The sequence below is a fragment of the Nicotiana tabacum genome, chromosome 11 (genome assembly GCF_000715075.1).
Source record: "Nicotiana tabacum cultivar K326 chromosome 11, ASM71507v2, whole genome shotgun sequence".
In the NCBI taxonomy this organism is placed as follows: domain Eukaryota; kingdom Viridiplantae; phylum Streptophyta; class Magnoliopsida; order Solanales; family Solanaceae; genus Nicotiana; species Nicotiana tabacum.
The window spans coordinates 101091726-101114264 of NC_134090.1; the positions used below are offsets into that span (position 1 = coordinate 101091726).

General features: G+C 36.8%; 1 protein-coding gene across 8 annotated transcripts in view; it reads right to left on the bottom strand.

Moving 5' to 3' along the window:
* Positions 1-1932: 1932 nt before the first annotated feature.
* The window catches only part of LOC107824417 (DNA topoisomerase 3-alpha), a 63576-nt gene continuing 42969 nt past the window's right edge, over positions 1933-22539 (bottom strand). For 2 of the 8 annotated variants that reach the window (XM_075225326.1, XM_075225319.1), the window contains 9 exons: positions 21875-21927; positions 21705-21804; positions 21023-21061; positions 9542-9620; positions 9368-9439; positions 8343-8426; positions 5088-5255; positions 2925-3045; positions 1933-2451 (listed from right to left, as the gene is read on the bottom strand). In XM_075225326.1, coding sequence (XP_075081427.1) covers positions 2253-2451; positions 2925-3045; positions 5088-5255; positions 8343-8426; positions 9368-9439; positions 9542-9620; positions 21023-21061; positions 21705-21804; positions 21875-21927 — 915 coding nt within the window. In that variant the 3' untranslated portion in view covers positions 1933-2252. Of the gene's footprint in view, positions 2452-2924; positions 3046-5082; positions 5256-8342; positions 8427-9367; positions 9440-9541; positions 9621-21022; positions 21062-21704; positions 21805-21874; positions 21928-22539 lie in introns of all 8 variants that reach the window. The other 6 variants (XM_075225327.1, XM_075225321.1, XM_075225320.1 and 3 more) reach the window with 5 other exon arrangements.

Genomic DNA, 22539 nt, shown 5'->3' on the forward strand with positions numbered 1-22539 from the left:
GACCAAATTGTTCAGTATCTTCACGCATTTTTTATGCTTTTGTTAATTGTGGGTTTTCATTGTGGTGTATCACAGCTTGTAAACCTTGTCCATTCACGCGTTGTTCCTCCTCTCCATCTTGATCATCTTCAGCTTTATTCAGATCTTCACTACAATCTTCATTTCCCAAGAATTCTCCTTCTTCTGAGTCCTCCTCAATTTGTTCTGTCCATACCTTAACTTCGCCAATGTGAAGTTTTCCAGGTTCTTTATTAAACATATTTGGCTCGAGTGATTCTTGAAATGGTACTTCTTGACAAGAAGTATTTGTAGCCATTGGATAGTAGCATAATCTGCACTTTTAAAGGTCAAGCAAATGGTTTTCATATTTTTAATAATTAATAATGGAAACGTTAACACCTTCCATAACGGTACACCAAACGGATATCACAAAACTCCGTTAAAATAGTATGAGCTAGCCAGTTTTCGGACTAGTCATTTAAAAATAGCCAGCATTTGCAAAGTCATTAAAAAATAACTACTATTTTGCTGCAACACGGAAAGTTCCAGCATAATATACTGGAGATCGGTGCACCTGTGTATGAACTTCCAGCATATTATGCTGGAACTCCAATACGCGAAAATTTCCAGTATAATATGTTGGACCGGTATATTACACTAGAACTCCAACATATTATACTGGAGTATTTTTCCAGAGTTTGAACAGTGTTTTCGTTCAAATTTATCTTTACATGAAAAGTGGCTAAATTTCGATTACTTTTGAAACTATGGCTATTTTTGGATGACCACTTGTAAATCTGGCGATTTTTTAATTTCTCCCCAAAACTCCATGAACTTTTAATTCTCTAATACTTTGAGCCCGTTTGGATTAGCTGATTGTAAATAGCTGATAAGCTTGAAGTGCTGAAACTGATTTTCTAAATTAGCATTTACGTGTTTGGATAAACCTGCTGAAACTGATAATAAACAATTGATATGTTTTGGTACAAAGGTGCTGATAAGTTGTTCTCTTGTTAAAAAGACTAAAATACCCTTAAAGTTTTTACAAAAGATTATGAATTAAAAAGTTTCTTTGTAGAGAAAACGATAAACAACGAATATGGAATGTAGAGAAAATTTAAAAAATTATTTTGGGAAAAATATTATATAAATTAAAAAATGTTATTAAGGATAAACTAGTAAAAATTTGGGTCAAACTAAAAGTGCTTATAAGCTGAAAAGTCATAAGTTGGGGGTGACCAACTTATGACTGATTTTAACTTATAAGCGCTTAGCTTATAAGCACTTTGGATGTGTACCGAATGCGTAGAAAAGCCAAAACGTTCTTATAAGCCAGTTTGACCAGCTTATAAGCTTAGCCAAACACCCTCTTTGTCGGAATCCAAAAGGATGTTATATATATATATATATATATATATATATATATATATTTTAAATACGTAGAAAAGAAAAAGGGACTCAAAACTAAACTCTAATCAGTTTTGCGTGTAAGAATTGGAACCTAAATCTTTCTAACTCTAATTAAAGGAAATGGAAGAGGTATTTCACAAAATTCAAACCAAAATTAGTGGACTGAAAGAAAATACAAGCTTACCATAGTTTTTAAACTTTATAAATTATCTTTTTGATAAAACCCAGTGAAAGTTATACACGTTCGTCAAGTAACTTGCTACAACAAGAACCGGAAGTATTGCAACTCTTTGTCTCAATTTATGTGTCATACTTTCCTTTTTAGTCTGTCAAAAAAAGAATGTCATACTTCCTTATTTAAAAACAATTTAACTTGAAACTTCCTACTTTACTATGAGATGATTTATAGCCACAAATATCTATGGCTTATTTTAGACCATAAGTTTCTCCAGAGATTTTCTTTCTTTTTTAATCTCCGTGCCGAGTCAAATACCGTCACTCAAATTGGAATGGAGAGAGTAATAAACAAAGCTCAAAGAGTTCATTCAATAGGCAAAGGTCCATATGTAAAACCGGAGTTCTGAGATTGTGACAAGCTTAACATTTCACTCCATAAAAAAAAGTCTCAATACATATATACTACAGAAACTACTGAACAGAGTTAAAAAGTCTCCTAAAACTGCTATGCTATATACACCAAAAGAGGTGTTACATTCACATCCTACTTAGAAGAGACCAACAATTAGAGTGACGAAGGACACATAATGGTAATCTAATTCTGCGAGTTAAGATTGGCCTATTCAATGCAAAAACATCTTTAATGCAAGAGAATTCAAAATTCATCATCCACGACGTGGACAGACATTAGCAAAGTGACCTGGATCACCGCAGATGAAACATCTGCCAGTTATTGGTTCACCTGTTGCTGACACAAATGACACACCACTGGTATTTGGAGCACCTTGGCCACGACCACCTCTTCTGCTGCTAGTGGACGCAGAAGTATTTGTGCGCTCACCTCCACTGAGGGTATCTTCCCAACTGCAATGCAGGCAAAAAAGGTGTATCAACTAGCAAACTACTTTAATACTATCAAGAGCTCTGAGTAATACAGATAAATGTAAGCAATTAAAATGAAGTTCCAATGTCAGCAATTCAATCTCGTCGTCCTCTAGGACAGTAATTACTCCAATATACAAATGATTTTCCAGCAGTATAATGCTATGATTTTTATTTGCAAATGAGCGTCAGCTATAAGTGTTGCAGCAGTTTTTTACAGGTTGGCTGAACAGAATATCAACTATGACAGGTCTGAGGCAATATTTTGGTGAGCTATATAATTAGTTGTCAAGGTTTACAGAGTTATATCTTTCTAGATCATGGTGATTTAGTTTTATAATCAAGACCCGGAGAGAGAAGGTACAACAAGATTAGAAAAGATTACATATAGTAAGTTTTCAGGAGGAAACTATTTCCAAAAATAAAATATTATGTTGAAATATAGTTTTCCCTACACGAAAAAATTGCACTCCCGTGATTGACATGAAAAGAACTTTCTTCCCCTGTTGCTGGCAGTATTGGCAGTGCGCAAATTGCAAGGCGCTCCACATGAATTACAAGGGATTGAAGATTCTCCTGCATTGTTAGAAAAGATTAGCTATAAAGTTTGTAATTAACAATAGAGCAGGATCTATCCTATATCACATCACATACCAATATATTTTTTTCGCATTTTGATTTCTGTCCTTGCAGTATCACTTCATGTACTCTTTAGTTGCTTTAACAATATTCTATTTGATAGGGTGAGAATTGGAAAGGATAGAGAGTAAAAGTAACTGGAGAACATCCTCAGGTTAGTAAGGGAGGTAAATAGCGGGATAACAAAAATTCCATGGATATCGGGTGTTCATGGTTCAGTATGGGTCAGTTTTCTCCTAAAAAGAACCAAACCAATTAAGTCAGTTTTTAAAATATGGGAATCAAAGCAAACCAATTAAGTCGGTTTTTTATCGGTTCGATTTTTGTCGATTTTTCAATTTTTTTATCAGTTTTTTCTTATACACTAGCAAACACATATTCCAACAACTACATTCCAACATAATATTATCAAACCAATAACTCTTTGAGAAAATTCGTCATTTACCAAAATATTTTGATGATAATTGAATTAAATAGTGATAAATTTTAAGGGCTCAATTAAAGACAACATTTATAACACGAAACAAATTTTTGAACTTCGCATAATAAAACTACCAATCAAACTAGAATGTAAAGGCAAAGAACTAGATTTTTGTAAAGCAAAGAACTACAATACCAACTAACTCTTTGAGAAAATTCGTCATTTACCAAAATATTTTGATGATAATTGAATTAAATAGTGATAAATTTTAAGGGCTCAATTAAAGACAACATTTATAACACGAAACAAATTTTTGAACTTCGCATAATAAAACTACCAATCAAACTAGAATGTAAAGGCAAAGAACTAGATTTTTGTAAAGCAAAGAACTACAATACCAACTAAGAGTGCAAACAATTAATGTGTATACCATAAAATTTAAAAACTTATAATATATATATATATATTGTGTGTGTGTGTATAATAATAAGTTTTAAATAGGTATTTCTATAGTCAGTTTGGTTCAGTTTTTTGGGTTATTTTTTGCTTAAAACCAAAACCAAAACAAAACGAAATTTGATCGGTTATTAAAATTCAAAACCAAAACCAACCAAAAAGTTGTTGGTTTTTTTATCGGTTTGATTTGGTTTTTCAATTTTTCATGAACATCCGCGATATCATATACTCAGACCAATTTGGTGGGCCAAAGGATAACTTTTGCCATTCCAAAACTGAACTATGGAAGCAATGGAAGAAAACCATTGACTCTCTAAGTTTCAAACTTTTTGTCATAGAAGTGGCGAAGTTGCAATACCATTGTGTTTAATTTCAAAAATCGGTACCACTGCACTCCCCCAATTTATGTGACATTCTTTCCTTTTTAGCCAGCCCCAAAAAGAATGACATCTTTCTATATTTAGTAACAATTCAACTCTAAATTTTCCTTTTCACCCTTAATGTGATGATTTCTAGCCACACTAATTTCTATGCTTTGAGTTTCTAAAATCTTTCTCTATTTCTTATTTTTTGTGCCCAGTCAAACACCTTCGCATAAAATTAGGATGGAGGGAGTACTAAGCTACACTTACTATTGCCAATATTTGTATAAGAAATAGACTTCTATCTAACTCAACCCAAAAACTAGGTCATGAGGTGAGGATTACTAACCAATATGAGACTACAACATCCCCGCATGCCTAGCTTTAGACATCTCTAGCATCGACAACATAACATGGGGGCCAAAAATTGGGTAAAACCAAGAAAAAGATGGGTTTGGCTCTGAGACCATGTAATAAAAAAGAGTTTGGGCTTAACTCATGTGAAGATTGTCCAAGACATACAAAGAAACAACACAATTCCCCAACTAATGTGAGACTCTTAACAATATTTTAACAACGGATGTTAGTCTCCTCAACATCACATCAAGTCAACCAGTGGACAAACATTACTTCTACGTCATTATCTTTTCATTGGGGACCACAGGGAAGGTGAGAAAATTGCAGGGGTGTTGGTCATTGTACACAAGATATACAGATAAGGTAACAGAAGAGCACCAAACCATTTTGCAAGTCAACTTCCTGAGACCGAGCAGTGCAACTACGAGAAGCCTGTGAAGGACAATCATTTGACAAATGCCCTGTTTGCCTGCAGTATGCACAAGAACCTTGTGCTCTGGAATTGCCTCTCTGTGCACTGCTGGATGCTGTAGGGTTTCCTCGTCCTCTGCCTGGCAAAAAAAACCCAGCTACAGTCAGTCCTAAGGATGTGAAGTATATCACTCAGGAAATTAAGTCCCTACAGCAACAAATAAATCATGACATTCATACCAAAAGTTTCAGATGTTTGATGGCATTATGCACTAATCTTTCCTAACTAAATCATCAAGTGAAACACTAAAGAATACTCAAAATTGAATTTTCCTGGGTTGGCTATGGCAGCCGAAATCGTCAACAGACGATTTCTAAATGAAAGTCAAATGATTAATGTTGGGGAGGGGACTCTGACCGGTTTCGTAGTTTTACTGCCCTAATGCAATGACTCAAATAGCTATGAGTGCTGCCAAGACGATGAGATGCATGTGCTGTACTGTCGAGTGCTGCTTGCCATTTCAACTATGGGTTTCTCGTTTTACTTCTTGAAAGCATTAGTAGTTTGAAAGTTATGTACTGAAGCTGTGTAAGAGAGAACCTATGAAAGCTTGTAAACAAAAGTTGTAAAGAAAGCTTAAAAGAATTGCAATGAAATGAAAATAAGTTGTATAAATTGTTGTGATGATCGGATATGTCCTTCTCTATACAAAAGTTCCTATGCATATGACCGGCAGCTATGGGCATAAACAACTTTTAATCATGTCTCAATTCTATCTCTAATATCTGGGAACGATCTTGCTAGTGCCATAGTGATCAATGCACGTTTGGCTGTCCTTGTTGCACCTCAACTGACCACCTTCTTCCCACGTTCAACTGTAGCTCTCTTGTCACATATTCTAGGGAATTACTTGACACGAGTCATGAAGTGGTAAAACCTTGCACGACTTGGTCATCTGGAAAGAGGATTATAGGCTTGACTCCTAGAATTCTACGCTGAAGTTCCTGTAGCTGGTTGAGCTCTATGGCTTTGCACATTTATCCAGCTTGCTTCCATATCCGGCCACTAGCTGGAGATGAAACTCAAATTACTTTGGCCCAATTTCATGTGCAGATTTTCGTGCTGACATAGCCAAAAAGTACTTTCTGTGACAGTTTCTAGCAAAAGAAGAATACAATTATAGATGACAAAGGTTAACTTTTACTCTTGTCGCATCTAACAGACCAAGTAGGCTTTTGGATTTGAAGGGACTTACTCACCAGTAACAGATGAGTAATGCTCAGACTCTAAACTAGATACAAACATTTAAATTGAAGAGCTAAAGGGAAATGATCGAGCAAAGTAAAAGCAGAAATATTTGCAAGTCATAATCGCTACCACTATTCAAACTTGACCATAATAAAATCAGAGTTGAAGTGTTTGAACATCTCATCTAAAGGCTTAAGCTGTTAGAGTGAGAGCACACTTTTAATTGCTTAATTATATTGTATCTCAACACGGCCCCTCACATGTGGATCTGATTCTTTTTCATGAGCCCTACATGTGGACAACAGCAACTCCAACTTCGGCATTTTTCATGTCACAGAAGTTCCTCACACAGTACAATGAACAGCGTAATTTGAAGTTAAACCAAATTATAGTAAGAACTGAATTCGATCATATTTCAAATTTAATTCTGATGAATGAAACTATCGAAACATCAAAAGAAAAAGTTCATAGTATTAATTTGACTGTAACTCAAAGGTATCTAACTTAGGTCATTTGATATAGAAAATGGTTGGTTTTGCCTTCGCTTTGGTTTTGTACCCTAAAACACTAAAGCATTTTTTTAGAACTTTCATATGGGTGAAATTAATTAGATTAAAACTGAGTAAACGTCTGCAGATGCTACTAGTCATATTTCCAAATAAATCATTTTTCATTTCAAGGGGAAAAATCAAATCCAGACAAAATAATTCTTTTTGAGCAAGAGATCAAAGGTGTTTCAGCCTAATAAATGGACCTTGGGCCTAACTCAACCCCAAAAGCTAGCTTATGAGGTGAGGATTGCCCAAGACCATATAAGGAGACCAAGGACCTCAAATCCCACCGATGTGGGGCAATTCAATATCCCTCCTCACGCCCAGACCTGCAGACTGGAGCGTGGACAACATAAATGGGGGCCCAACATCGGTAACAATAATCTATGTTGCGCGGATACTCCAAAATGCTGCCGCACCCGTGTCGGATCCTCCAAAAATACAATACTTTTGGAGGATCCGGCACGCACCCGACACCGTTTTCGGAGAGTCTGAGCAACATAGACAATAATTGGGATGAGCCTGCCTCTGATACCATAATAAATGGACCTTGGGCCTAACTCAACCCCAAAAGCTAGCTTATGAGGTGAGAATTGCCCAAGACCATATAAGGAGACCGAAGACCCCAAATCCCACCGATGTTGGACAACTCGACACCCTTTCTCACACCCAGGCCTGCAAACTGGAGTGTGGACAACATAAATGGGGGTCCAACATCGGTAACAATAATTGGTATGGATCTGCCTCTGATACCATCTGTAACAACCCAGCCCGCTAGTGATATTTTCCGCTCTAGGCCTAGGCCCTCACGGGTTTAAAACACGTTACTAGGGTCTAAGGCTTGTTAACTTATAAGCTTTGACGATGTGGAACTCTGTCTAAAGTCTTGGGTGTTACATACACCCCCCTCTTTATGGGATTCGCCTAGACTCAGCACTGAGGTTTGCCCGGCCTAACCGGGATTTGCCTAAACTCAGTCGAACTCTGACCCACTATCGGCAAGGCTGCACAAGAGTGGCTCTGATACCCTAATAAATGGACCTTGGGCCTAACTCAACCCCTAAAGCTAGTTTATGAGGTGAGGATTGTCCAAGACCATATAAGGAGACCGAGGACCTCAAATCCCACCGATGTGGGACAACTCAACACAGACTTTGCACAGAGTGGTCCCACATGGAGCCAACTGTTTTCCAAAAAAAGAACACGGATGGAAGTTTCGTTTTTCGTCAGAAAAAAAAGGAAGCTTCGTGTTCCCGTTTTGTTTTCCAACTGTTTTTCTGGAAGAAAAAGAAAGCATGTTCTGTTTTAGAAAAACAAACATTCGTTTTATGGGCCATAAGATAACCTCAAAAAGGAAAGCAATCATCAGAATTGCAAATAAAAGTACATATCGAAACAAAAGCTCTAGACGGGTGTTCCTTACATACCGAAAGTGTTTGAACTACTGCGAGAACCAGTTCCGCAAATTCCCACCAGCTGCCTTAGAATATCATCACAGCCACCAATGCAACCTGAGAGTATTATAGAACTTTCACTGTTATATAGCTGCACTGTCTAGAAGCAACATTAACATTGTGCATGCACTTCATAAGTTCCATGACTTTATAATGCATATATAATTTTTGAGACATTTTTGTATTTTATGCTAAAAGATAATTCCTTGCAGAGTGTGACAGTTTAATCTTTTGCCAGACTCTCCTTATTTTTAATTTATGATCCCCTGTGCCACTGAAAAGAAAACACAATCATATATCATAGCACCAAAATATGTCTCTTTCTGTTTGATTGGTGAAAATAATATTCTCCAACTCAACCAACCACACCATGACTGGTGCTGTCAGCAATTACACTACAGTGATCTCATTCGCTTTTGTGCCGCTCTTGGAATGTTTAACACAACTAGTTCATTTCGGTATGCCTCACACGTCTCTCTCTTACTGTCACTACCAAATGTGAAGTCCCGCCATCAACACCCACCAAACTGTAAAGTATCAAACTTGCAAAGATTAGTTTAACTTTAACCATCTATAGCAAATGTTGCGCCTAGAAAAGAAGAGGTGGATTGTAAACAATTTAATATTGAGCATGCACAGTCTCATGCTTAATAATTTAAAATAGAATGACTTTGAATTCCTTTCAGTACATTATCATGCAGCATATTCATCATTCAGACTTCTCCATTTCAGCATTTGAGAACTCACAACACATATGTTCAACGAAAAGACTATTAGCTTTATTAAATAATTGGAAATAAAGTAAGAAGATATAAAATTAAAGAGAAGAGATTTTAAAAGGGAGCCAGCAAGCCTTGTAATTCTTTATACACATTTGTTCAAGGAAGAAAATATTTTCAACTATTTAACGTTCCATTGAACAATAAAAAGGGATAGGGTCTCTTAGGAAGACTTAGACGAGATCGACTTTCACAAAACAGTCCCAGTGTCCATCTTACCTATATGTTGAGCACTATAATTTGGCGGTATTTCCAGCCGGCGAAATCTAAACTGAATCTTGTATACTAGTCCTGAATGTCATCTTTGGAAATCAGGAAACCAAACATAGAAAAAGATGTACAGGATAAGGTTATCCAATCCAGTACAAGAAAAGGAAAACTCCAAGAAGCAACCTGGACCGCAGCTGGTGCACGTATTCTCCGTAACAGAAGCTTCTGATAGAGATCCAGGTAGCCAGACAACATTTCTGCACTGTATGAACAAGATAAAGTAGCAACATGTCAGAAGCAATAATTTTACTAGGATTCTTAACTACATAATTGTTATAACACTACTCCACAAACCATATATCAACCAAAGCAAATCAAAATACTCGATCATTAACACTTTGCAATTTTACATTGGTAATAATAGGAGATTTGAAATTGAAGAGAAGTGAGACTTGATGTCAATCTCCTAATATATAGCTGATTTACAACAACTAACTCAATCAAATCAAATCAAACTAAACCAAATTAATAAAAATTACTAGACAATTTCAGAAAATCATGTGTATAGAATCTCGATATTTAGAATGGAAAGGAACTGAAGGAAAGAAAAGGAGAGAACAATACTATATTCTCAAAATAAACTTAGGACAAGAAATTGTCCCATCTCCTTCCCTTCCCTTCCAAATCCTTCCATTTAAAAGTAACATTACTCGTGACAGTTGCTAGAATAGTTATAGTATTTTGCTGAAATTATTTGTGCTACTGAACAAATGGATAACTACTAAATTTTGACACTTTTTGAAATAAAACACGAAGTGAAAGCTCGTACGAGATTTCTTAATTACATAAATGGCATATAACTGAAGATTTGAAGAAGAATGAAACTTCTTGTGTTTCAATATGTTTTTACATCCAACAAGCACTAGTATTTATATAGAGGTTCCTATGGCTAATTTACGAGAGAAAACCAATTACAGTTACTACACAAATTAATTAGAATAAAATCTCCTAGAATAGAATCAAATCTCCTAAAATTAAGTTTCTTATAATCAAGCAAGTCAACATAATCAAATCTCCTAAAATTAAGTTTCCTACAATCAAGCTAGTCAACACTCTCCCTCAAGTTGGTGCAAAGATGTCACACATGCCCCACTTGCAAACCAAAGTGTGGAAGGTTCGTCTGTTGAGGACCTTTTGTAAACATATCAGCTAGTTGTTTCTCTGAGGATACATGAATTAAAGTCAAAACACCATCTGTAATCTTTTCTTTGATGAAGTGTCGATCAATTTCAACATGTTTCAAACGGACATGCTGCACAGGATTATGAGTTATACTGATTGCAGTCTTGTTATCACAATACAAGGAAAGTTTCCCTTTTTTAGATAATTTCAATTCCTCTGATAGCTTTTGTAACCACAAAAGTTCATAAAAACTCTGGACCATAGTTCTATATTCTGCCTCGGCACTTGATCTAGCAACTACACTTTGCTTCTTGCTTCTCCAAGTAACCAAGTTCCCTCCTACGAGTGTACAATAACCGAATGTAGATCTTCTATCACTAGAGATCCAGCCCAATCTGCATTTGTATAAGCTTCTATACACTATGTTTGGAGAAAAGGAGACCTTTGCCAGGAGCAGACTTTAAATATCGCAACATGTGGAAGACAACTTGCATATGAGAATCCCTAGGACCATGCATGAACTGACTTACCAGGCTGACTGAGTAAGTTATATTTGGTCCAGTGTGGGAGAGATAAATGAGTCTTCCAACCAACCTCTGATATCTCTCCTTATCAACAGACTCTCAAACTCCTGTTTGTAACTTGTGATTGCTTTCAATAAGCGATTCTGCTGGTTTGCATCAGGTCATATCAGTTTCTTTCAAGAGATCTAAAATATACTTTCTTTGAGAAGTAAAGATTCCCCTTTTCGCTCGGGCAACCTTAATTCCCAACAACTACTGCAGTTTTCCAAGATCATTGATCTCGAATTCCTGTGCCAACAGCTTCTTCAACCGAACAATCTACTCTTTGTCATCTCTTGTCATTACTATATCATCAACATAAACTATGAGAAGAGTGATTCTACCGCTTTGATGTCTTATGAAGGGAGTATGATCGGCATTGCTCTATTGATAACCAAACGAGATCATTACTTTGCAAAATCTGTCAAACCAAGCTCTAGGAGATTGCTTCAATCCGTACAGGGCTTTCTTCAATCTGCACACATTTCCTCGACTCTGGTAAGTATCAAATCCAGGAGGAATCTCCATATACTGTTGTAAGCCTTAATCAAGATTAGTTGCACAAGATAAAAGTATTCTAATAGTGTTCATTTTAGCAACAGGAACAAAGGTTTCTTGATAGTCCACTCCATAAGTTTGAGTGAATCCCTTAGCCACCAAGCTTGCTTTGAATCTTTCAACCTAGCCATCAGTTTTGTGTTTCACCGTGAAGACCCATTTGAAACCAACCAACTTCTTGTCTGGGGTTGATGTGACAAGCTCCCAAGTGCTTTTTTTTACAAGGCCTTCATTTCTTCAATCAAAGCTTGCTTCCATTTAGGATCGGCAAAAGCTTCCCTCCAATTCTGGGGAATAGACATAAAAGAAATAGACAAGGCAAAGACTCTATAGGACGAAGACAAATAATTATAGAAGACAAAATTAGATAAAGGGTATTTGGTGGTGCAAGATCTTACTCCTTTTCTGCGAGCAATAGGCGAATCTATCTCATTAGGAAATGTAAATAACTCACCAATAGAAAAGAGTTCAGCAGAAAAGGATTCATCTTCAGTAGATTGCATTGATGGTTTTTCTGCTCTATTTCTTCTTGAGTAAGTTATCAAATCAGGTCTGTCCAAAAGCCCAATAGTCTCCCCCATGAATTCTTTAGCCAATTCACTTTCCTTCATGGAAGTGGTAGTGGCATCAATAGTGGCTCTAGGGAGAATAACTCTTCCTCCTTATAGCTCTCCCCCAGAAGCGGTGATGGTGTAATACTGAAATAAGGCTCAGATTCTTGAAAGGTAACATCCATGCTGACAAAGGATCTCCTGGAGGGAGGATGATAGCATTTGTACCCATTTAAGAGCTCTAGGATCAAGTTTCCCAGAGTTTCTAGTGTGAACAAAGCAAAGATACTCAAGCACCTTCGGAGGAACAACATAATCATTTTACCTTTTAAAGCTTCCAGAGGACTCTGAAAATTGAGGGTTTTAAGCGGCATTGTGTTGATGAGGTAGACAGCTACTAGAATGGCATCCCCCAGTAAGGTTTTGGTAGATTCATGGTAAACATAAGAGATCTTGCCACTTCTAACAAATGCATATTCTTCCTTTCAGCAACCCCATTTTGTGCACTAGTATAAGGACAACTTGTTGTGGTGGATAATCCCATAAGACTACAAATAAACACCAAAATTTTTATCCATGTATTATGCGCCTTTGTCAGTTCGCAAGAATTTGATCTTATTCTCAAATTGAATACAAATTATCTTATGAAATGACTGAAACATGAGAAAATTTCACTTTTGACCTTTAACAAAAATACCCAAGGCATCCTAGTACAACAATCAATAAAAGTAATTGTTAAATAGTTTAGTAATATAATGTCTCACATTGGAAATTAGATACATATTATTATGTAATCACGGTATATAAATAGGCATTGTACCGCACTTTAGAAATAATTAATAAAACTTTTTCGTGCTATACTTCTCACATGATATAAGAGCGTTGGTGAGAAACAACCAAAAAAGAGAACTCCACCCGACAGTCACCGCGAGTCAATTTCCGGTGACTTCTTGTGCTGTTATTGCGTCACCAACGTTTTCCTTAGTGTTGTGCTAAAACCAACACCATTACAGAGTCCTACACCCTCCAACAATCAAACCCCAGCAAACCCTGCCGGAAAACCCCCCACGCGCCGACCAGAAGAAAAACAATTCCGCGACATCTCCTCATGCGCTGGCGCGTGAGTTTCCCTCCGGCCATTTCCTAACAAAACTTCTTTTGGATAGCTTACTCGAGAGGTTATTCCGAGCAAATTTCGACGCCCTTTTTATTTTCCGGCAAGATTTCCGGCGAATGTTCAATTTTCGGCGAGATTGTTTTTTCTTCAGTGTTCCTGTGAGCTTTTATTGTTCTTAATTGTCTGTGCTATTTGGTCCAACAATGTCTTTGAGACTTGATGTTTTTGGTTCTAAAAGCACGCGTTCTGGAAATTCAAGTTTGATGATTACTACGGAACCCTTAATGGGAAGTTGAAACTACTTAGCATGGGCTTCTTCTATTGAGTTGTGGTGCAAAGGTTAAGAAGATCAAGACAGTGTTTTGAAAAGCGAGCGCTTCGTCGCTTTAAGCGCGAAGCGAGAAGCTGTCGCTTTTTCCTTACTGAAGCAACACGACCAGCAGAAGCGATCGCTTCAGCCAAAAAAGCGAGAAGCGACCCAGAAGCGAGAAGCGCAAAAGCGCTTGCTTCTGTTCAGAGGGGCCATTTTGAAAAGAAAAAAAAGTTTGGGTCTTTGTTTTTGTTATACAAAACAAACCCAAAGTGAAAAGACCTTCTTTGTCTTGCCAAAAATTGAACGTTAGCAGCAGCAACCAACTAGGGTTCAGCCTCCAGGTAATTTTTCTCTTTTATTCTTCTTTCTTCTTCTTCTGATGAACGTTAGCAGCAGCAACCAACTAGGGTTTAGCATCTAGGTAATTTTTCATCTTTTATTTTTCTCCTTCTTCTCTCTTCTCTTTTTCAGTTTTTCTCGTCCAGTGTCTGCGCTTGGGCAGGCGTTGGTTTTTCCCCCTTTTATTCTTCTTATTTATTAATTTTAATATGTATTTTAGTTTATAAAATTAATTATTATATATATATATATATATATATATATATTATTTTCAGTTTATTTGATTTGTTTAATGTGTATTTCGGTTTATAAAATTAATTATTATATATTATGTTATATTTTCAGTTTATTTGATTAATTTTATATGTATTTCAGTTTATAAAATTAATTATATATATCTATATATATATGTTATATTTTCAGTTTATTTGATTTTTTTAATGTGTATTTCAGTTTATAAAATTAATTATTATATATATGTTATATTTTTCAGTTTATTTGATTTTTTAATGTATATTTCAGTATATAAAATTAATTATTATATATGTTATATTTTCAGTTTATTTGATTAATTTTATATGTATTTCAGTTTATAAAATTAATTATTATATATATGTTATATTTTCAGTTTATTTGATTAATTTTATATGTATTTCAGTTTATAAAATTAATTATATATATCTATATATATATGTTATATTTTCAGTTTATTTGATTTTTTTAATGTGTATTTCAGTTTATAAAATTATGTATTTTTTATTTTAATAGTGATTTAAAAAAGTCCCAGTTTTTAAATTGAATTTTTGGATTATTTATGTTGTGTCTTTGCAATGTTTACATTATGTTTTTTTTAAAATTGCGTGAAGGCGCTTCACTTTTGAAGCGAGGCGAGCCCCTGTCGCTTTTTTGCACTTCTCGCTCTCAAAAACACTGGTTCAAGATCACCTAGTCAAGAAGACTTATGATGGAGATGACAGGCCAATGCACTCTGGGAGAAAGTTGATGCTCAATTATGTAGTTCGTTGTGGCGATCGATTGATTCCAAGATAATGCCTTTGTCCATTTCAGACATGTTATTCAGTTTGGGAGAAGGCCCATACTACATGTAATCAGGGATTTTCTTTAACTGAAGGGGAATATAATGAGTTCCTTTCGTATCGAGCAAGTAAGCAGACATCTTCACAAGTAGCCTCGGTTGCTCTGATACTCCTGTTGCGGGTAATTCTTTTGCTTGTGTTTCTCAGTCTAGTACTCTTGGACAGTGGGTCGTGGACTCAGGAGCTTCCGATCATATATGTGGTAATAAATCACTTTTGTTGAATATTGTGTATTCACAATCTCTTCCTACTATTACCTTAGCCAATGGGTTCCAAACTAAAGCAAAAGGAGTTGGACAAGCTAATCCCTCATCGTTTGTCACTCTAGATTCCGTTCTTTATGTCTGTGGTTGTCCTTTTAGTCTTGCATCTGTTAGTCATTTGACTTGTACCCTCCATTGTGGTATATATTTTATTGATGATTCTTTATTATGCAGGACCACAGTACGGGGCAGACGATTGGCACAGGGCGTGAATCATAAGGCCTTTTCTACCTTAACTCACTCAATCCCTCCACAGCATGTCCAGTTACAGATCCTCCAAACCTAATTTACAAACGCTTACGACATCTGAGTTTATCCAAGCTTCAGATGATGGCGCCTAGTTTGTCTACATTAGATTGTGAGTCGTGGCAACATGGGAAACATACTCGAGCCACCTTTCTGTGTAGTGCTAAGAGTCATTCAGCGTCTATTTTTTCTTTAGTTCATTCTAATATATGGGGTCCTAGTAGAGTAGTTCAACCTATGGATTTCATTGTTTTGTTAGTTTCATTAATGGTTACTCAAGATGTACTTGGATTTTCCTAATAAATTATCATTGTGAGTTGTTTTCTATCTCCAAGAAATTTTGTGTTGAGATTAAAAATCAATATGGTGTTTCTATTCGCAATTTTCGTAGTGATATTGCTTCAGAATATTTATCCTCTCAGTTTCAGCAGTTTATGACCTCTCAAGCAGCTATCCATCAAACATCTTGTCCGTATACCCCTTAGCAGAATGGGGTAGAAGAGAGAAAGAATAAGCATCTCATTGAAACTACTCGCACACTTCTCATTCAGTCCCATGTTCCGTTGCGTTTTTGGGCGATGCAGTTCTTACAGCTTGTTACTTGATTAATCGGATGCCTTCATCTGCTATCCAGAATTAGATTCCACATTCAGTATTGTTCCCCAAGTCACCCTTATACTATCTTTCTCCTCGTATTTTTGGGAGTACATGTTTTGTTCACACCTTAGCTCCTCGTGCTCTTACGTCTGTCTTTCTTAGTTATCCTCGGGTACAAAAGGGGTATTGTTGCTACTCAACTGGCCTTCGTAGGTATTTTACGCCAGCCGATGTCACATTTTTTGAGTGTCAACCTTACTTTACTTCTTCTGATCATCCTAATGTATCTGAGGTCTTACCTGTACCTACTTGTGAGGAATCCACACCCATAACACCACGACAACTACTACTGCATAGGCAGACTTTTAAGGAGTCTACCGTTGTTCCTCCTACATCCCCAGCCACAAGGCCACCACTCTTGACTTATCATTATCGCCCGCGTCCAGCATCAGGTCCAAATGAGTCACGTCCTGCATCAGATACTGCACCTAGTGCGGACTTGTCTCCTCCTAGTCCACTAATTGTACTCCGTAAAGGTGTATAATCCACACTTAATCCTAATCTCCATTGTGTCGATTTAAGTTATCATCGTCTGTCATCACCTCATTATGCTTTTGTATCATCTTTGTCCATTGTTTTCATCCCTAAGTCTACAGCTGAGACACTATCTCATCCAGGATGGCGGCAGACTACGGTTCACAAGATGTCTTCTTTACATGCGAGTGGCAATTAGGAGCTTGTTCATCTTCCTTCAGGCAAGTCTATTATTGGTTGTCGTTGGGTTTATGCAGTTAAAGTCGACCCGAATGGCCAGGTTGATTGGCTTAAGGCTGGTCTTGTTGCAAAAGGAAACACTCAGATATTTGGGCTTGATTATAGTGACACTTTCTCTCCCATAGCTAAAGTAGCATATGTTCGCCTCTTTTTGTCCATGGTTGTTGTTCGTCATTGGTCTCTTTATCAGTTAGATATTAGGAATGTTTTTCTCCACGGTGATCTTGAGTAAGAAATTTATATGGAACAACCACCTGATTTTGTTGCTCGAGGGGAGTCTAGTTGTATGTTGATTGTGCAGGTCACTGTCACTCTATGGTTTGAAACAGTCTCCTAGAGCTTGGTTTGGTAAGTTCAGCACAGTTATTCAGGAGTTCAGAATGACTCGTAGTGAAGTTGATCACTCTGTGTTTTATCAGCATTCTGCTTCTAATTTGTGCATTTATCTTGTGGTTTATATTGATAATATTGTTATTACAAGCAATGATCAGGATGATATTACTAATCTGAAGCAGCATCTCTCTTAGCACTTTCAAACTAAGGATCTGGGCAGATTGAAGTATTTTCTAGGTATTGAGATCGCTCAGTCTAGCTCATATATTGTTATTTTATAGCGGAAGTATGCCTTAGACATTCTTGAGGAGACAAGAATGATAGGCTGCAGACCTGTTGACACTCCTATGGATCCGAATGCCAAGCTTCTGCAGGACATGTGAGCCTCTTAGCGGTCCTGCCAAATTAAGGAGGTTGGTTGGCAAATTGAATTACCTCACAGTGACTAGACCTGATATTTTTTTTCCTGTGAGTGTGGTAAATCAGTTTATGGATTCTCCCTGTGATAGTCATTGGGATGCAGTTGTTCGCATTCTTCCGCATATAAAGTCAGCTCCAGGCAAGGAATTACTATTCAGGGATCAAGGCCACGAGCAGTTTGTTGGGCACACCGATGCTGATTGGGTAGGATCACCTTCTAATAGATGTTGTACATCTGGATATTGTGTTCTAGTACGAGATAATTTGATCTCTTGGAAGAGCAAGAAACATAATGTAGTTGCTCGATCTAGCGCCGAAGCAGAGGAATCGATAATCAAAGAATTAAGGTGAGCATTAAAGGCAATCCCTCACTACACATAGTTGGAACTTGCAACATTAGAATGGTCAAATTTGTTCAGGAGACAGCAAAGATGATGAACTTCGTCTGAAGACAAAGATTCTCCAGAGGCAGTTTCTCTGGATGTTTCCACATTTTCTGCAATATTAGTATGACCCCTTAATGGACCTGCACGCTTTCCTTCACAATCTCTAGTTGATCTACCGTGTAGTTTCCAGCATGTCTCTTTTGTCTGCCTTGGCTTTCCACAATAATCACATTGACGTGATTGCCCTAGGTTGCTCATGAGACCCAGTTGACCCGGATTTCTCCGTTGGTGCTGAATAAAGCATGACCCCTCGTCAGCTCTCTTCTTGTTGAACATAAGAGCATGCATCCTCAAGAGAAGGAAAAGGAACTTTACCAAGAACTTAAACTCGGATTTGATCATATTCTTTGTTCAAACCGGCCAGAAAATCATAGACCTTTCCTTTCCAACCAATTGTTGAAAGAGAACTGCATCATTGGTACACTTTGCTTGGAGATCCTGATAGTAACCAATCTCTTGCCATAACCCACTTAACTCGGAATAATAATCTGTGATAGTCTACTCACCTTACTTAGTCGCATGGATTTTATTTCGAACCTCAAAGATCTGAGCATCATTTCCCTTACGAGAGTAAATGCGCCTAGCCGAATTCCAGGTCTTTTTCCGCAGTATCAAGCAATAAATATTGCTTAGAGATTCGAGGGTGCACAGTGTTCAAAAGCCATGTCATAACAAGGGAATTATAAGAATCCCATTGACCATAGTTAAGGTCGATCACCACAGGTGCTTTCTTAACCACACAACTTTCTAGACTTAATAATAATTAGACAAGATCTTGACCAAACAAGATATGTACTAGTCCCATCCAATTTAACAACACTAATTTGAGACATAGAATTATTATTTGTTTTTGTATTACCAATAGTTTGAAAAAGTCTTTAAGTCACCGGAAAAATTCTATCCGGTCGAAATTTGCCAGAACTAGAACTTGGATGAAGGGCTGGAATAGGCTTGCGACCCGAGATTTGGAATAAAATTCCGAAAAAATTCACCGAAAAGATGTAGATCTCGCCGGAAAAGTAGTCACCACACCGGAAACTCGTAAGGAGTTTGTGTTGCGGGTAGCCAGCAAGAGAGAGAAAACTCAACCTCTTTGATAAAAACAGAATTTCTGTGCTGCGAGGGAGATCACTTACCTCAAAAAGGCATCAATGGCTCTGATATCATGAAGATTTCAAGAAGAAGAATGAAATTTCTTGTATTTCGATATGTTTTTACATACAATGAGCAATAGTATTGATACAGAGGTTCCTATGGCTAATTTAGGAAAGGAAATCATTACATTTATTACACAAATCAATTAGAATAAAATCTCCTAGAATAGAATAAAATCTCCTAAAATTAAGTTTCCTACAGTCAAGCTAGTCAACAATAGCATTTGGTTTGCAGTTGCATTTGTCGGACAGATCTAGCTGTGCGTATCTATGAAGGCTGACCTAGTGCTTACAAAAATTATGAGAGTTTAGTTGATATGAAGCCTTTTCACACTTATACTCAATTGACTTCATACCAGTGTAGTCAAAGGCTCTTTTAAGGCGCGCAGCCCTGAAACTCAGAGAAGCTCAAGGAGTGCGCTTCATCTCACTTAAGCTGCGGTTTAGGACCCGTTTGGCCATAGATTTTGCCAAAATAAATTTGGGTTTTATTTGGCAAACACATGTTTGGCCATAAATTTGGCCTACATTTTGGCAAAAACCCAAAACCAGCTCATTAGCTGGTTTTCGGCCAAAATATCACTTACATTTTTTAAAAATTGCCCCAAACTTTTGTATTTTATAAAAGAGCCCACCATTTAGTATTTTGTAACAATATTGCTTCGACTTCTTGGTCATCTGATAGTATATCATGTAGTTCATTATAAAAATGATAATTTTGTACCAAATTTGTTTATATTCAGGACTATGGTTTGCAATAATATAATGAATGTTATTGATAATGGTACCGTTGGGTATTTGTGATAGTTTTTAGAACTTGTGGGTATAAGTCATGTTTTATGTTTTTCCAAAATAAATTTGGGAAATATGTTTTGAAACCTGATGACCAAACACATTTTCATCTTCAAACCAAACTTCACCCAAATCAAATTTTTCAAAACAAATTTGGAATCTATGGCCAAACGCTAGCTTAGTGTAGGCAAGGTACCACGGCATGCCCCTTATTGCCCATGAGTTCTATCTCGAATGGAGCAATCCTAGACTATAAATATAATCGGCAAATAAGTATATTAGTTGTTAAGGAAAACAATATGAATGAATTTGTTACTTTTCTCTTTAATTACATATGCTCCATCCGTGACAATTTATGTGAATCTATCTCCTTTTTTAGTCAGTGCCTAAAAGAATGACTCTTTTCCATATTTGGAAACAATTTACCTCTATGCAATGATTTATGACCACACAAAATATATGTGCCTCATTTTACACCACAAGTTCAAAGCCTTCTCTCTTTTCTTAAACTCTGTGCCCAATCAAATGGATTTACATAAATTGAAATGGAGGGAGTATATTTTTATTTTTTTCTTGCATTGCACCTTTTTTAACTAAAGCTCACACTTAAATTGCACTTTGCGCTTAAAGCCCCAACTGACCTAGAACACTTTTTAGAGCTTTTCGCCTTTGAAAACCTTGCTTCATACTAAAGTTTCAATCTTAATGTCTCATAGATCTTGATAGATTGCCTTCCAAGAATTGCAAGGAAAGTACCAGCAGTTCAGGCAGCTAGACTGTAAGCAGCTAGAATTCATGAAACAATGAATGACGATTACAATCTACATTTGCAGGTTTTATCTATTTTGGAATTAAAGGCTCTCAAGAAATTGTACAAGATATCTTCATTTTTTAACAGAAGTACAGGAAAAGCACCTACTTGTGGGTAACCCAAGCAACCAACCATAAAATTACCATCCTGCATTTAAGGTAAAATTTTATCAAAAAAACCTTGCATAAAAATAGGGAAAATCCAATCAGAAGATGGAAAATAGTTGATTATAGAAATGAAAAACGGACATTGTTAAGCATGCCGCCGTCTCATATAACCCAATTTAGCCAGTAGATGATTTCACACAACAGACAGGCTCTTGATGTAGTGATATCTACACTAACATGCTGATCTTCAAAAGGAAAATTTTAGGCCTGGTGCTTTAGTGATGGCCCTCGGGGGCGGATTTAGCGTAACTCCTACGGGTTCAATTGAACCCATAACTTTTGACGCAGTGCATAAATATATGTATAAAAATTTACTAAAATTGCAACAACACGTGGATTTAACCAGTAACTTTAAAAATATAATGGGTTCAATATTAAGAATCTTAAAGGCTGAACCCATAGAGTTTAAGTCTTGGATCCACCTCTGATGGCCCTTATGAAAAGAATGCTGACGGACTCAAGTTAATGGTATCCTAGTTCTATGAATAATCATCAAACTTCTTCTCAGCAATTAATCTGTTGTCTCCCATTAAAGGCCACATGCTGAACGAAAGAGGCACAATGGAGCTGGAGGTGGAGAAGAGACCCCAAAAAATAAGAAAGAAAGTAACTGCAAGCATTACCGGTTTTTGTCTGAGTACCATATCTGACTCTAGACAAAGTCCACATCTCCGCACGACATCTCCAACTACTTGTTGCTCGCCACCGCTGGATCTATTTGATCTGCAGAGCCACAATTCTCAAGCAATGAAAAGGATGATCCCGGCGTCAGCAAAGCAAGCAAAAGATGTACCTTTCAAAGAAGATAGCCATGGCTTCAAAGAGTTTTCCTTTGTTTGCCCTGGCCTGCAAAAAAGTTTCTCTGAGTACATAAAAAGTAAAACGAAGTACCTTGAACCTAAGGTACATGAAGCACTGTGTCTCATTCTGATTATTATCTTAGCATAGGCATCCCTTTGTCCTGTAACAAATAAGCGGTGGAACCTTTTTTCGAGCAAATGTCTAGCTATAATTATTTTTAAGATCTAAGCACTTCTGCCTTATGCCAAAATTCTTTTGGTAGGACCACCAGCAGGAGATGCTGAAGATTCTAGTAAACAGTATGATCACCATTACTAACAACATAATCTTTGGAAATCAGATAAAGACACAAGTTGATGAGATCTTGGATTCAAGCCTTGCTGTATTAGCAATAAGTGCCTCACATCCTTGTGGAAAGATGGTAGCAAACTAGGTTAGAGGCCATAGTTTTCAACAGAACTCTCCCTTCTCTAACAGCTTGAGCTACTGAAGGGACAATATAATCAAACTAGAGAAATAACATGCAGGGACCAATTTAATGGCAAGTTAGCAAACAAGTAATTTCAATAACTCATGAAATATGCAGCCATTTTATTTTGCTAGGGAGATGGAAACAAGGACTCAGTATTCTGCAAATTCATTTATACAACAGCAACT